This window comes from Ursus arctos, unplaced genomic scaffold, assembly GCF_023065955.2.
Source record: "Ursus arctos isolate Adak ecotype North America unplaced genomic scaffold, UrsArc2.0 scaffold_2, whole genome shotgun sequence".
Classification (NCBI taxonomy): domain Eukaryota; kingdom Metazoa; phylum Chordata; class Mammalia; order Carnivora; family Ursidae; genus Ursus; species Ursus arctos.
In genome coordinates this window covers 67,364,427-67,379,678 of record NW_026622874.1, presented here as the reverse complement: position 1 = coordinate 67,379,678, position 15,252 = coordinate 67,364,427, and the positions used below count along the sequence as shown (strand labels likewise).

The following is a 15,252-nucleotide window of genomic DNA, read 5'->3' as shown; positions in this document are numbered from 1 at the left end:
CGCCCGTTCTGTCGGCTGACGGGTGAACCTGCAAAACCACACGGCCCTCTGAGACTCAGGTGCCTTCGCCCGTGTCCTGCGCAGGAGCCCAGGGGTGGGGCGTGCAGAGATGATGGGCTGAGAGGTCGAAGCCCGAGTCAGCCCAAGCTCAGCCCCCCACCGTGCGGCCCCTCCAGCCTCCCCCTCCCCTGTGGTGTCTTGAAGTTCAGGAAGGCCCGCCGGCAGGCGTGTCTGGGGGGGGGGGGGCGTGGGCTTAGGGTAGAGTTGGCCACCAAAGCCTCGGGGCCGGCCGACGCTGTGCCCCTCCCGCAGAGGTACAGCCCCGTGGTGGACGCCGGCTCGGACGTGGTCTTCCGCTGGACCATTGACGACAAGCAGTCCCTAACCTTCCACAACGTGGTCTTCAATGTCATCTACCAGAGCGCCGCGGTCTTCAAGCTCTCGGTGGGTGGGCTCACCGGTGGGGGCGGGGGTGGGCCGGGACGAGCGGCGCTCACCTTTGCCTTCTCTTCTGCTTTGCTCCCGAGGACCCCTCGGCTGGCTGCGGGTGAGTGCGGGGGGGTTCTGCCTGCTGCCTCGCGTCCTGTGCCCCACCCGCGGCAGCCCACGCACTGCTCCCTGTCTCTGCAGCTGACGGCCTCCAACCACGTGAGCAACGTCACCGTGAACTACAACGTCACCGTGGAGCGGATGCACAGGATGAGGGGCCTTTGGGTGTCTGCGGTGCCGCCCGTGCTGCCCCCCAACGCGACACTGACCTTGGCCGCCCATGTGCTGGTGGACTCGGCTGTGGAGGTGGCCTTTCTGTGAGTGCGCCTGGCCCGGTAGGCAGTGGGGTGGGCTGTGCCCGGCGGGGCTGCTGCCCAGCTCCCCCCCCAGCCTGCTGCTCCTCACCTGCCCGGAGGCGCCGGGTGCGTGGGATCCCGGGAGGGGCGAGGCGGTGCGGCCAGCCAGTGGGTCCCCACCCCCAGCCTGCTCATGGCCTGCCCACTGCCCTGGCAGGTGGACCTTTGGGGACGGGAACCAGGTGGTCGGCCAGTTCAAGCCTCCGTACAATGAGTCCTTCCAGGTTCCGGACCCCACGGTGGCCCAGGTGTTGGTGGGGCACAACGCCACACATACCTATACCATCCCAGGTGAGGGCTGGCCCACCGACCTGCTGTGGGGACAGTCCCCCTCCGTCTGGTGTGGGTTGATGGCCTGGGGTCCTGAACAGGGTGAAGGAGGGGTGTCTGGGGTGAGGGGTGGACTGGGCCGCTGAGTCCCGTGATTCAAGTCTTCTGGCCAGAACCTAGATCCTGCTCGGCCCCTAGTCAGACTGTTTTGGGGGAGACGAAGAGGCTTGCTTTTCATTTTTTAAGTCTTCGAAGCCTCACACGCAGAATAGAGAGTAAACTTGGGTGCCCCCAGCGGCTCTGCCTCACACTGGCGCTCGCTGTTACCCGGAGATGGTCTGCTCCTCTCGTTCCTGCCTCCACCCCGTGTCTCGCCCCGTGTCTGATGGCACCCCGCCCACGCCTCATTGCCAGAACCCCCAGGGCAGGGTCCAAGGACATTCTCCCTTCACGTTTTGCCCAGGGCCCTGTTCTGCCATCCCGAGGGGCCCCAGTGTGCTGCCACGTGGGGTTAGGTAGTGACTTTGCCAAGCAGGTGGTGGTGGTGGCCCCGGCCTTGTCCTTACTCGGGCCTGTCCCCCAGGTGAGTACAACCTGACCCTGCTGGTGTCCAACGCCTTCGAGAACCTGACGCAGCAAGTGCCTGTGAGTGTGCGCGCCACCTTACCAGCTGTGGCCGTGGCCGTGGGAAGCCGCGTCCTGGTGGCTGGCCAGTCTGTCACCTTCTCCCCACACCCGCTGCCCTCGCCTGGGGGCATCCTGTATACATGGGACTTTGGGGATGGCTCCCCGGCTGTGATGCAGCCCCAGCCAGAGGTCAACCACACGTATGCTTCAAGGGGTGTGTACCGTGTCCATCTGGAGGTCAACAACACGGTGAGCAGTGTGGCAGCGTGCACCAGCATCCGCATCTTCGAGGCACTTCGGGGCCTGAGCGTGAGCCTGAGCCCGGCGGTGGAGCAGGGCGCGCCCGTGACGGTCAGTGCCTTGCTGGAGTCCGGAGACAACGTCACGTGGACTTTTGACATGGGGGATGGCACGGTGCTTACAGGCCCCGAGGCCACGGTGGAGCACGTGTACCTGCGGGCCCAGAACTGCACGGTGACTGTGGGAGTGTCCAGCCCCGCAGGCCACCTGGCCCTGAGCCGGCCCGTGCACGTCTTCGTCCTGGAGGTGCTCCGGATCGAGCCTGCGGCCTGCATCCCGGCGCAGCCCCACGCCCGGTTCACGGCCCATGTCACCGGGGACCCTGCCCACTACATCTTCGACTGGACATTTGGTGATGGCTCCTCCAACACGACCATCTCGGGGGACCCAACGGTGATACACAATTTCACACGGAGCGGTACGTTCCCCTTGGCTCTGGTCCTGTCGAGCCGCGTGAACAAGGCCCATTACTTCACCAGCGTCTGCGTGGAGCCCGAGGTGGGCAATGTTACCCTGTGGCCCGAGAGGCAGTATGTGCGGCTTGGGGAGGAGGCCCGTTTGGTGGCTCGTGCCTGGCCTCCATTCATCTACCGGTATACCTGGGACTTTGGCACTGAGGACGCTGCCCATGTCGGGGGCCCCGAGGCCACGTTCACCTACGCGGACTCAGGTTCCTACCTAGTGACAGTTGCCGTATCCAACAACATCTCGGCTGCCAACGACTCTGCCTTCGTGGAGGTCCGGGAGCCCGTGCAGCTCGCGGGCGTCCGGGTCAACGGCTCCGGCGTGCTGGAGCTGCAGCGGCCCTACCTGTTCTCAGCCATGGGCCATGGGCGCCCCGCCACCTACCTGTGGGAACTGGGGGACGGCGGGTGCCTCGAGGGCCCCACGGTCACCCATGCTTACAACAGCACGGGCCACTTTGCCATCAGGGTGAGCGCGTGGAACGAGGTGAGCCGTGATGAGGCGCGGCTGAACGTTACGGTGCAGCAGCGCGTGCAGGGCCTCGGCGTCAATGCCAGCCGCACGGTGGTGCCCCTGAATAGCAGCGTGAGCTTCACCACGTCCCTGGAGGCTGGCAGCGACGTGCGCTACTCGTGGGTGCTCTGTGACCGCTGCACGCCCATCCCCGGGGGCCCCACCATCTCCTACACCTTCCGCTCGGTGGGTACCTTCAACATCATCGTCACTGCCGAGAATGAGGTGGGCGCCGCCCAGGACAGCATCTTCGTCTACGTCCTGCAGCACATCGACGGGCTGCAGGTGGCAGGGGGCGGAGGCGGCTGCTGCTTTCCCACCAACCACACCCTGCAGCTGCAGGCCGTGGTCAGGGATGGCACCAACATCTCCTACAGCTGGACTGCCCAGAGGGACGGCGGCCCGGCCCTGGCTGGCAGCGGCAAGACCTTCTCTCTCACTGTGCTTGAGGCCGGCGCCTACCACATCCAGCTGCGGGCTGCCAACATGCTGGGCACTGCCTCGGCCAACCGCACCGTGGACTTTGTGGAGCCTGTGGGCTGGCTGGCTGCAGCCGCCTCCCCAAACCCGGCCACGGTCAATGCCAGCGTCGGCCTCTGTGCTGAGCTGGCTGGTGGCAGTGGTGTCATTTATACTTGGTCCCTGGAGGGAGGACAGAGCTGGGAGACCCTAGAGCCATCCACCACCCACGCCTTCCTCAGCCCCGGCCTGTACCTGGTCACGGTCACGGCTAAGAACCAGCTGGGCTCAGCCAATGCCACCCTCGAGGTGGCCGTGCAGGTGCCTGTCAGCGGCCTCAGCATCAGGGCCGGCGACCCGGACCGCAGGTTTGTGGCAGCCGGCTCCTCTGTGCCCTTCTGGGGACAGCTGGACTCGGGCACCAACGTGAGCTGGTGCTGGACGGTGCCGGGTGGCAGCAGGCACGGCCAGCACGTTGCCGTGGTCTTCCGTGATGCTGGCACCTTCTCCGTTCAGCTTAACGCCTCCAACGCAGTCAGCTGGGTCATAGCCACCCACGAGCTCACAGTGGAGGAGCCCATCGTGGGCCTGGTGCTGTGGGCCAACAGCAAGGTGGCAGAGCCCGGGCAGCTCGTCCACTTTCAGATCGTGCTGGCTGCCGGCTCCGCCGTGCATTTCCATCTGCAGGTCGGCGGGGCCGTGGCGGAACCGCTGCCCGGGCCTCACTTCTACCGCAGCTTCCCCCGGGTCGGGGACCACGTGGTGAGCGTTCAGGCTGAGAACCACGTGAGCCGGGCCCAGGCCCAGGTGCGCATCTTGGTGCTGGAGGCCGTGGGTGGGCTCCAGGTGCCCAATTGCTGTGAGCTGGGCATCCCCACGGGCACAGAGAGGAACTTCACAGCCCGGGTGCAGCGGGGGTCCCGCGTGGCCTACGCGTGGTACTTCTCCTTGCAAAAGGTCCAGGGAGACTCGCTGGTCATCCTGTCGGGCCGTGATGTCACCTACACCCCTGTGGCCGCAGGGCTGCTGGAAATTCACGTGCGTGCCTTCAACGAGCTGGGTGGGGAGAACCTCACGCTTGTGACAGAGGTCCAGGATGCCATCCAGCACGTGGTGCTGCGCAGTGGCCGCTGCTTCACCAACCGCTCCGCCCGGTTTGAGGCCGCCACGAGCCCTAGCCCCCGGCGTGTGGCCTATCGCTGGGACTTCGGGGATGGGGCCCCAGTGGAGGACACGGAGGAGCCCTGGGCTGAACACGCCTATCTGCGGCCTGGGGACTACCGCATGGAGGTGAATGCCTCCAACCTGGTGAGCTTCTTCGTGGCACAGGCCACGGTCACCGTCCACGTGCTGGCCTGCCGGGAGCCCGAGGTGGATGTGGCTCTGCCCCCACAGGTGCTGATGCGGCGTTCCCAACGCAACTACCTGGAGGCCCACGTCAACCTGCGCGACTGTGTCACCTACCAGACCGAGTACCGCTGGCAGGTGTACCGGGCCCCCAGCTGCCAGCGGCCTGGGCGCATGGCCCCCGTGGCCCTGCCCAGTGTGGACGTGAGCCGGCCCCAGCTGGTGGTGCCACGGCTGGCACTGCCTGTTGGCCACTACTGCTTTGTGTTCATGGTGTCATTTGGGGACACACCGCTGGCACAGAGTATCCAAGCCAACGTGACAGTGGTGCCCGAGCGCCTGGTGCCCATCGTCGAGGGCGGCTCGTACCGCGTGTGGTCAGACACTCAGGATCTGGTGCTGGACGGCAGCAAATCCTACGACCCCAACCTGGAGGATGGCGACCAGACGCCACTCAGCTTCCACTGGGCCTGTGTGGCCTCGACACAGGTCAGGTGCACTGAGGGGCGCAGATGGCCCCCGTCCCCCTCCCCCAACCCTTCAGTAGTTCGTGCTGCCGAGCCCAGCATAGGGAGGGGGTGTCCCAGCTGTGTCCTGGGCCATGCTCTGCTTTGAAGCCATCCAGGGTCTCACGCCCCCTCCCCTGTGGCTACAGAGTGAGACTGGTGGGTGTACCCTGACCTTCGGGCCCCGGGGGAGCAGCGTGGTCACTGTCCCTCGAGAGCGTCTGCAAGCTGGCGTGGAATACACCTTCAACCTGACCGTGTGGAAGGCAGGCCGGAAGGAGGAGGTCACCAATCAGACGGTGGGTGCTGCGGGCCTAGTCCTTAGCCCAGCAAGGCAGAGCCCGGGGCCCCAGGGTGGACACAGCTGCCAGGGAGGGCTGAGCATACAGGGCCGTCTGCCCCCAGGTAGCACCGAACGTTCTCTGAGGGTTTCCTGTGTTGTGGTGCTTTTGGAAACTGTTGGTTTTCTTTAGGGGTTAGTACTTTGGATACAGTTTCTCTTTAACAAAACATCCGGCTTCGGCACTCCAGATGGTAGAGGGGCCCCAGGCGCCCTTCCCAGAGCATGGGTGTCCTCATTTCTGAACGGGAGGGGCCTGCTCTCACTCCTGTGCCTGCGTGTGCTCAACACTCCCGTGGACCCTCCAGGCAGGCCAGGACCACAGAGTGGGTGACCCCAGGGCAGCCGCTCCTGCTGCCTTTGGGTGAGGTGTGCCTATGGGAGCAGGTATGCTAGGCTCTGCTGGTGCCCTTCACGGGCTTGTCTCTCCCCAGCATCAGGCCTCTTCCGGCCGGCCTGCCCAGAGGGGATGTCTGGCGAGGTGGGAGCTTAGAGCAGGACTTAGCCTGGATTGGCTGAGGTGGGCCCTGCCCCAGGGCGGCAGAGACCTCAGGGCCTGCAGTGCACAGCTGCTGTCTCCCTACGCAGGCATTCATCTGTCTGTTCTCCTGTTCGTGGGTGAGCACCTGAGGGCCTCGTGTGTGCCAGGCCCATGCTGGGCCTTGGAGGCTACAGAAAATAAACCCAGTGTGGACTCTGTCTTTCTGGGTGTCCACCACGGTCCCCCAGCCTGGGAGATGCAAAACCAGGGAACGGACTGGGTGAGGGCTGAGTCCACAGTGCCGTGGGAGGCTGGACCTGAGGCTAACGAGCCGTTGGCCGGGCCCAGAGGAGCTTTCTCAACTAGGAGAACAGCACCAAGGCAGAGGCCAGAGGCCCGGCTCCCCCATGAGCCCCACCCCGCGACCCCACTGCGCTGTGCAGACTCCGGGGTCTGGGCCCCAGGAGCAGAGGCCCCCGGCTCAGGTCATGGCTTCACTGGGATCCTGCCCTGTCCTCAGGTGTTGATTCGCAGGGGCCGGGTGCCCATCGTGTCCTTGGAGTGCGTGTCGTGCAAGGCGCAGGCGGTGTACGCCGTGAGCCGCAGCTCCTACGTATACCTGGAGGGCCACTGTGTCAACTGCAGCGGGGGCTCCAAGCGAGGGGTGAGCGGCCGGGGGCGGGGCCGTGGGAGGGCGGGGCCGCGGGAGGGCGGGGTCGCTCCGCCCCTCAGCGCCCGGTCTGTGTGTCGACCCGCAGCGCTGGGCGGCCCGCACCTTCAGCAACCAGACGCTGGTGCTGGACGAGACGACCACCTCGACAGGCAGCTCGGACATGCGGCTGGTGGTGCGGCGCGGCGTGCTGCAGGATGGCGAGGGCTACACGTTCACCCTCACGGTGCTGGGCCGCTCAGGTGAGGAGGAAGGCTGCGCCTCCATCCGCCTCTCCGCCAACCGGCCCCCGCGCGGGGGTTCCTGCCGCCTCTTCCCGTTGGATGCCGTGCGCGCCCTCACCACCAAGGTGCATTTCGAGTGCACAGGTGAGCTCAGCGGCGGATGGTGGGGAGGCGCGGCACCTGGGCAGCAGGGACTCTGGGGCTCCCGCTGATGCTGTGAGGGCTCCGCAGGCTGGCAGGACGCCGAGGACCCAAGCGCCCCCCTGGTATACGCCCTGCTACTGCGGCGCTGTCGCCAGGGCCACTGCGAGGAGTTCTGCGTCTACAGGGGCAGCCTCTCCACCTATGGCGCTGTGCTCCCACCTGGGTTCGCACCCCACTTCCAGGTGGGCCTGGCCGTGGTGGTGCAGGACCAGCTGGGCGCAGCGGTGGTCACCCTCAACAGGTGAGCCTGGGTGGGGGGGGGGGTCGGGGCAGGTGGCCGGTGGGAGCGAGGACTGCCACTCATTCACTGGGGGCCTCTGCACACAGGTCTGTGGTCATCACCCTGCCAGAGCCTCCCGGTGACCCCCCAGGAGGCCCCGCAGACCTCATGACCTGGCTGCACAGCCTGACGGAGAGCATGCTGCCCAGGCTACTGAGACAGGCTGACCCCCAGCACGTCATCGAGTACTCACTGGCCCTCATCACCGTGCTCAATGAGGCCAGCGCGGGGGTGAGGACTCCCCTTCTTTTGTCTGTCCTTTGCGGGAGGGTGGGGCCAGGCCAGTCCCCGCAGCTTTGCGAATGATTAATCCCCTGGCACATCTCCTTAAAACAACCTCTGTTCTCCACCGTCCCCACCTGTGGGCTCTCCCACCCCAATGCACACCCTGTGTGAGGAGTCCTGGGAAAGCCCCTTCTGCTCCCGAAGAAACAGGGCTTGAGCCACTGCCCGTTTCGTGATGGCTGAGACGGCCTGTGTGGCACCTGCCCTCACTGCTGGTGGGGCCGCCCGTTGCCCACTCAGGGCCTCCTGTGCTTGCTGCCCGCAGTCCGAGCAGGCCCCGGCCGTGGCAGCAGAGCCGGACGCCAGGCGGCAGCTGCAAGCCCAGATACGCAAGAACGTCACAGAGACCTTGGTGTCCCTGCGGGTCAACACCGTGGATGACATCCAGCAGATTGCGGCTGCGCTGGCCCAGTGCACGGTAGGGGGGGCTCAGACCCCTTGGCCGCACCTGTCCTGGCCAGTCTCCCTGGTCACGTGCCGGTCCTTGGCTCTTCGAGTGTGTGAGCCACGGAGGCCTCCATCCCTCCGGGGACCGTGCAGGGTGGCCCGGCACATAAGGAGCAGGCTAGCTGTAGGGAGGGCAGACGGAAGAGGCCATTCCTGTGTTGTCCCGCTCTAGCCCACGGTCACACCTGACCTAGCTTCTGCAGCTCTGAGGGACCTGCTGCCGTCATCCCGGGTTCGGGGACTGGACTGCACAGGGCTGAGCCCGGTCTTGATAGGGATGGGAAGTTGCTGTAGAGTCCTCAGCAGAGAAGGAAGCGGAGTACCTTCCCCAGGGAGTTGGGGAGCCCTGGGACACGTGGCTCCTGTGGCCATGCATGTGGCTTGGGGTGGGACGCAGGGCAGCATTCCACTGGACCTCGTCTGTGGGTGGGGAGAAGCCACAGAAGAGCTTTCAGAAGGGAGGCATGTGGGTGGAACCCACGTTTGGGGTGGCTTTTTCAGCTGTGGCACGAAGGGGCTTGGGTCATGGCCACAGTGGGCGTCCAGCAGCACGGCCAGCGTGTTGGAGCTGAGCTGGGCTGAGGGGCCCGGTGGTGGCCCCAGCCAGCCGGGCTGGATAGGGCAGAACGCGGTGCCGGCCTCGCTGCAGGTGGCCAGCAGGGAGCTGGTGTGCCGCTCCTGCCTGAAGAAGACACTGCACAAGCTGGAGGGCATGATGCGCGTCCTGCAGGCCGAGACTGCCACGGGCACCGGCACGCCCACAGGCATAGCCGACAGCATCCTCAACATCACAGGTGCGGGCGGGGGCCCGGCGGGTGTGCGCGAACCCCAGCCGCCTCCCGTCCCTCCCCCACGAGCACCGTCCATACCCTCTCCCGCTCCCGCAGGCGACCTCATCCACTTGGCCAGCGTGGACGTGCAGGGCCCGCAGCCCTCTGAGCTGGGCGCAGAGCCGTCCTCGCTCATGGTGGCGTCCAGGGCTTATCACCTTTCATCGGCTCTCATGTGCATTCTCATGCGTTCCCGCGTCCTCAACGAGGAGCCCCTGACGCTGGCTGGCGAGGAGATCGTGGCCCAGGGCAAGCGCTCGGACCCCCTGAGCCTACTGTGCCAGGGCAACAGCTCGGTCCCCGGCTGCCACTTCTCCATCCCCACGGCCTTCAGCGGGGCCCTGTCCAACCTCAGTGACGTGGTGCAGCTCATGTTCCTGGTGGACTCGAACCCCTTCCCCTTCGGCTACATCAGCAACTACACCGTGTCCACCAAGGTGGCCTCCATGGCCTTCCAGACGCAGGCTGGAGCCCAGATCCCCATCGGGCAGCTGGCCTCGGAGCGCGCCATCACCGTGAAAGTGCCCAACAGCTCAGACCCGGCTGCCCGGGGCCGCCGCGCCCCTGCCAGCTCCGCCGTCGTCCAGCCGCAGGCCTCAGTCAGCGTCGTGGTCACTCCCGAGAACAGCAACCCGGCCGCCGGCCTGCACCTGCAGCTGACCTACGCGCTGCTCGGCGGTAGGTGCCGGGGCTGCGGCGCTGGTGGCTGCTGCCTCCCACCTGGGCCCGGGCTCTCTGGGGGCAGGGGTGGTGCCCCGGGTGAGCAGGAGTTTCCTCATGCACCCCCCAGCTCTGTGGACTTTAGTAAAGTCTGTGCCTCCTGCTTCGCAAGCTGCTGGGGGCCTGGCCTGGGGGCAGTGGGGGATGAGGGCAGGGCAGGTGCCGCCCCTAGCACGGGGTTCTCCAGGCCTCTAGTCCCCGGGAGCGGGGAGGGCTCCACAGGGCTCCTGCATGTGTCACCCAGGGTGCGTGAACGGCCCGGGGCATCCGTCCGACCCTGTCCTCGTGCCACTAGAGCGCTACTTGCCCGTGGAGCCCGAGCCCTACCTGGCCGTGTACTTGCACTCGGCACCCCAGCCCAATGAGCACAACTGCTCGGCCAGCAGGAGGATCAGCCTGGAGGAGCTGGCGGGTGACGACCACAGGCCCTATACCTTCTTCATCGCCCCGGGGTGAGCACGTGCCCTGCCACAGAGGACCCGTTGCGGGGGTGGGGCTGGTGTCCGAGGGCAGGGTGAACGTGATCTGATCCGTGCATGCCAAGGTCACATGTGCTCCCGGTGGGAACAGGCACGGCGGAGGAGGACCGGGATGTGGGCCCGTCCTGGCGACACGTGGTGGAGGTGGCTTGGCCGAGAGGCCTTGCGGCATAACATCGCTGTAACTCGGAGCCTGGGGTTGGGCAGGGTCTGGCCGTGACGCTCCCCCAACTTCTCCCAGGACTGGAGACCCAGGCGGGACTTACTACCTGAACCTGACCAGCCATTTCCACTGGTCAGCGCTGGAAGTGACCGTGGGCCTCTACACGTCCCTGTGCCAGTACTTCAGCGAGAAGGAGATGATGTGGAGGACGGAGGGGCTCATGCCTCTGGAGGAGACCTCGCCCAGCCAGGCTGTCTGTCTTACCCACCACCTCACTGCCTTTGGGGCCAGCCTCCTCGTGCCCCCCAGCCACATCCGCTTTGTCTTCCCAGTGAGTGGCACCGAGCGTCTGCGTCCTGCGAAGGTGAGGCGTGGGTCATGCCTTCGGACCTGACGGCCGTGTCTTCCCAGGAGCCGGCCTCGGGCACAAACTACATCGTTGTGCTGACCTGCTCCGTGTGCCTGGTGACCTATGCGGTCATGGCCGTGATCCTGCGTAAGCTCGACCAGCTGGACGTCAGCCGGGTGCGCACCATCCCCTTCTGTGGGAAGGGTGGCCGCTTCAAGTACGAGATCCTGGTCAAGACTGGCTGGGGCCGAGGCTCAGGTGAGGGAAGGGGGTGCCTCATCTGGGCCCCCGGGCCACCCTTGCTTGCTCTCTGGCCCTGTCCGTCCTAGTGACCGTCCCTAGACAACAGAATGAGGGCTCGGTTTACCCACTGCTGGGCGCCCTCGGTGTGTGGGGCCTGCCCACGTGTGAGCTGACGGTCGGGGGGGTGGCAGAAGCTGTTGCTGGGGGGGCGGTACCGGTAGCGAGGAGAGCGTGACTTGGACATTAGATGTGCTGGGAACCAGAGCGTTTGGTTTCTTGGTGAGAAACTTGCCGTGGTCCGGACTGTGCTCCCCACGCGGCTGTAGGCCTTCCCGCGCGGTGAGCCGGTGTCCCGCGTCTTGCTGCACTGCTCCCGCGCGTCCTCGTTTGCCCTCCTGCCTCCGAGCTTCTCGCCTGGGCGTCCTTGTTTGCGCCAGCACGTTTGCGGTTGTGAATCTCCAGCGGTGTCAACGAGCCCGGGTGACTTGATCTGAATTCCTCTCCTTGTGCGACCGACCACCATTCACTTCATTTCTGTGCTTTCACCCTTTCAAGGGCCCGGTTTGGTAAAATATTGCGCGCGTCTGTGCCTGGGAGACGAGCCGGCAGCGCCGCCACGGGCCAGGTGGTCTTTGGGAGCCGGCGGGCGTGCGGGGACGGCCACTGTCGTTCCCAGGGCGGAAGAGAGCTCCCAGCCACGTTTCGGCCTCATGTAGTCGCTCGGTTAAGCCGTGTGGGCGCTGAGCATGCGCGCCGCACCGTCAGGGGCCGCGTCCCTAGACGCTGAGGTGGCTGAGGTGGCGTCCTCAGCCACGTGGAGCCGGGACTGCCCGCAGCTGCTGAGCGAAGGAAGGCGTGCCGGGCTCACATGTCTGGTGTGCGTGTCCGCCCGCCCTCCAGGTACCACGGCGCATGTGGGCATCATGCTGTACGGGGCGGAGGGCCGCAGCGGCCACCGGCACCTGGACGGGGACAGAGCCTTCCGCCGCAACAGCCTGGACGTGTTCCAGATCGCCACCCCCGCACAGCCTGGGCAGCGTGCGCAAGATCCGCGTGTGGCACGACAACAAAGGTCTGTGGGGGCGCCTGCGGCCACCCCGCCGGCACCCCGCCAGCGCCCTTCCGCCTGACTCCACGCCCCCTCCCCTCAGGGCTCAGCCCCGCCTGGTTCCTGCAGCACGTCATCGTCCGGGACCTGCAGAGCGCCCGCAGCACCTTCTTCCTAGTCAACGACTGGTTGTCGGTGGACACGGAGGCCAACGGCGGCCTCGTGGAGAAGGAGGTGCTGGCGGCAAGTAAGGGCCCGGGCCGTCCCCGCCCCAGCGGCCTGCAGGGTGGCCCTGTGCCTGGGGCCTCCTGAAGCCCTCCCGTGTCCTCTCCCCAGGTGCGGCGGCCCTGCGGCGCTTCCGGCGCCTCCTCGTGGCCGAGCTGCAGTGCGGCTTCTTTGACAAGCACATCTGGCTGTCCATATGGGACCGGCCACCCCGGAGCCGCTTCACTCGTGTCCAGCGGGCCACCTGCTGTGTCCTCCTCGTCTGCCTCTTCCTGGGCGCCAACGCTGTGTGGTATGGGGTCGTGGGAGACGCTGCCTACAGGTGGGTGTCACGCTGTGGGGGTCCGGGCGACCGCCTTCTGCCCGCCGCCGCCCGCCCCTTCCCGCCTGTCCCAGCCCGCGTCTCTCTTCTCTCCTGCCGCACAGCGCGGGGCCCGTGTCCGCTCTGGTCCCGCTGAGTGTGGACACAATCGCCGTCGGCCTGGTGTCCAGCGTGGTGGTCTATCCCGTCTACTTGGTCATCCTGTTTCTCTTCCGGATGTCCCGGAGCAAGGTGGGCTGGGGGCCGCGGAGCTCCTGGAGGGTGAGTGTGGGCTGCTTCTGCCGAGGGCTGTCCGGTGTGGCCGCCAGACAGGGAGAGCCAGTGAGGTCAGCAACGCCGACGAGTCTAGCTAGACTGACCCGAGGAAAAAGGGACTACAGATGGTCACATGTAGGAGCGAACCAAGGGGACCTCACTGCCGAGGCCCCAGAAACAGGACGGATGGGGGTCCCGTGAACTGTTGTCGACCAGCCTGTCACGTGACTGAGGCAAAACCGACAAGTGCCTGGAAGGACAACTCCCAGACCGACTTGGGCGGGAATCGCAAACCAGAGCAGGCCTCCCGCGAGAGACCGGAGCCGCGCTGCAAGACCTCCCGCGCGCAAGTCCAGACGGCCTCCCCGACGGCTCCCCGCGGCTGCCAGGACTCCGCACCAGCCTTCGTGAGCTGACCCGTCCCGTCCGTGCGGCCAGAGCCACGGGGGGCCTCACAAGACGAGGAATCACCGGCCGACCAGCCGCAGCCCCTCAGAAAGGGCCGTCTGCCACCACCGGGCCCTCGGCCAGGAGTCCAGTGTGGCGCCGGCTGCCGCCCGTGGCTGGTTATGCTCCGTTAGCGATGATGAGCTCTTGATTTCCTCAGGGCACCAGCCCCATCTCAGGTGCTCTGTAGCGGCATGGGGCTCGCGGCTATTGTGGTGGACGCTGCGGATGCAGAATGTGCATCGCTCTAGAACCTTCTCTAGCACAGCCCCCGTCTAGGCTCTGCTGCTCAGGAGGCAGAGCTGTCTCCCGCTGACCACCTGCCTCTTCCTGTAGGTGGCCGGGGGCCCGAGCCCCACCCCCGCAGGGCCCCAGGTCCTGGACATCGACAGCTACCTGGACTCGTCCGTGCTGGACAGCTCCTTCCTCACCTTCCCGGGGCTGCGCGCGGAGGCGAGTGTGCCCCCAGGACCCTGGCCGGGCTTGGGGAGGGGGTGGTCCTGCCACCTCTGGGTGACCCAGAGTCTGAGGTCTTCTCTGCACTTCTCAATAGGCCCTTGCCGGACAGATGAAAAGTGACTTATTTTCGGATGATTCTAAAAGGTAGGGGTCCATAAAGAAGATGTGAGCCTTGGCGTACGTCCACCACGCCTCATGCGTGCCGTGTTACGGGGGTGTGGGCTGCGTGGGCGGTGTCGCGTGTCCTCGGCAGGTGTTTGCGGGCCCTGGGTGTTGCCACACGTCTCAGCGCCGTGTTTGCTCAGAAGCCTCTTGTGTCGTGTGTGGTGGGACTCGGGAGTATGTGCACGCGTGTTCCTGTGGGCTCCCTTGTTTGACCTGTGTCACCTGCAGCCTGGTGTGCTGGCCATCCAGCGAGGCCACGCTTCATTGGCCAGACTTGCTGAGTGACCCCTCCATCGTGGGCAGCACCCTGCAGCAGCTGGCCCGGGGTGGCACTGGCCGCACACTGGGCCCAGAGGAAGATGGGCTCTCGCTGGTCAGCCCCTCTTCACCTGCCAAATACTTCTCAGCTTCAGGTGAACGGGGGCGGGGAGGGGGGTATCCCCATGCTCTCTGCAGCGAGGCTCCGAGGTTGGGGGTCGGAGGGGCCTCTGCCCTCCCTGACGTGTTCTGTTTCTCCTTCTAGATGAGGACCTGATTCGGCAGATCCTGGCCGAAGGGGCCAGCAGTCTGGCCCCCACCACCCAGGACACTCAAGGAGAAACAGATCTGCTCACCAGCCTGTGAGTGCCTGACTCCTGGGGGTTGGGAGGCAGTGGGGAGCCCAGCCGAGAAGCCCTGTTCCCCTCCCAGGACCAGCCTTGTACTACTGTGCTGGCTCCTTCACTGCGGGGTCGGGTGATGAGTGATCTCGGGGCCCCTTCCCTGCGGGAAGGACCCCACGGGGTGACCCAGGGCCAGTAACCGTTCCCCGCAGGCTACAGAAGCGAGTGGTGAGAGGAGGGGCAGAGGCAGCCAGCATGAGGCAGGGTCTGGCTGCAGGGAGGGGTCCCCTCGGGCAGATTTTCTAAATATCCCTTGGGGTTTTTTGGGGTTTTTTTTGACACTGTTTGGATTTTATAATTTTATAACCTTTTCAATTTCTGGGTTGGATGATTCATATGAAATTATATATATTTTTTCCTCTAATACTCTATTTTCCTGTTCTTTTTAACACTTCTCATTTTCAAGGAACTAAAAATTACTGAAATGTAAACTGTCCCAGAACACAGGGAAAAGGGGAAAACGTCTCCAATCCTTTTACAAAAACAGATAACTGTGGCATGATTGCATTTTTTATGAAGAAGTTGCCCATCTATTCAAAAGGTCTCTAATATGGGGAAATTCTGGGATAGTAGTTCTCAGCGGAGCAGACCCAGTACCTCCAGCCCAAAGCCCTGCCTGCCT

General features: G+C 65.3%; 1 protein-coding gene across 1 annotated transcript in view; it reads left to right on the top strand.

Moving 5' to 3' along the window:
• Positions 1-15,252, top strand: part of PKD1 (polycystin 1, transient receptor potential channel interacting) — a 43,001-nt gene that overhangs the window by 21,379 nt on the left and 6,370 nt on the right. The window contains 24 exon segments of the mRNA XM_026485069.4: positions 313-444; positions 631-806; positions 1,003-1,136; positions 1,699-5,315; positions 5,482-5,631; positions 6,674-6,817; positions 6,912-7,191; positions 7,279-7,492; positions 7,579-7,762; positions 8,082-8,234; positions 8,913-9,057; positions 9,151-9,771; positions 10,109-10,265; positions 10,534-10,786; positions 10,867-11,062; positions 11,948-12,066; positions 12,068-12,119; positions 12,199-12,342; positions 12,432-12,642; positions 12,747-12,873; positions 13,681-13,797; positions 13,898-13,947; positions 14,197-14,381; positions 14,492-14,588. Coding sequence (XP_026340854.2) covers positions 313-444; positions 631-806; positions 1,003-1,136; positions 1,699-5,315; positions 5,482-5,631; positions 6,674-6,817; positions 6,912-7,191; positions 7,279-7,492; positions 7,579-7,762; positions 8,082-8,234; positions 8,913-9,057; positions 9,151-9,771; positions 10,109-10,265; positions 10,534-10,786; positions 10,867-11,062; positions 11,948-12,066; positions 12,068-12,119; positions 12,199-12,342; positions 12,432-12,642; positions 12,747-12,873; positions 13,681-13,797; positions 13,898-13,947; positions 14,197-14,381; positions 14,492-14,588 — 7,658 coding nt within the window.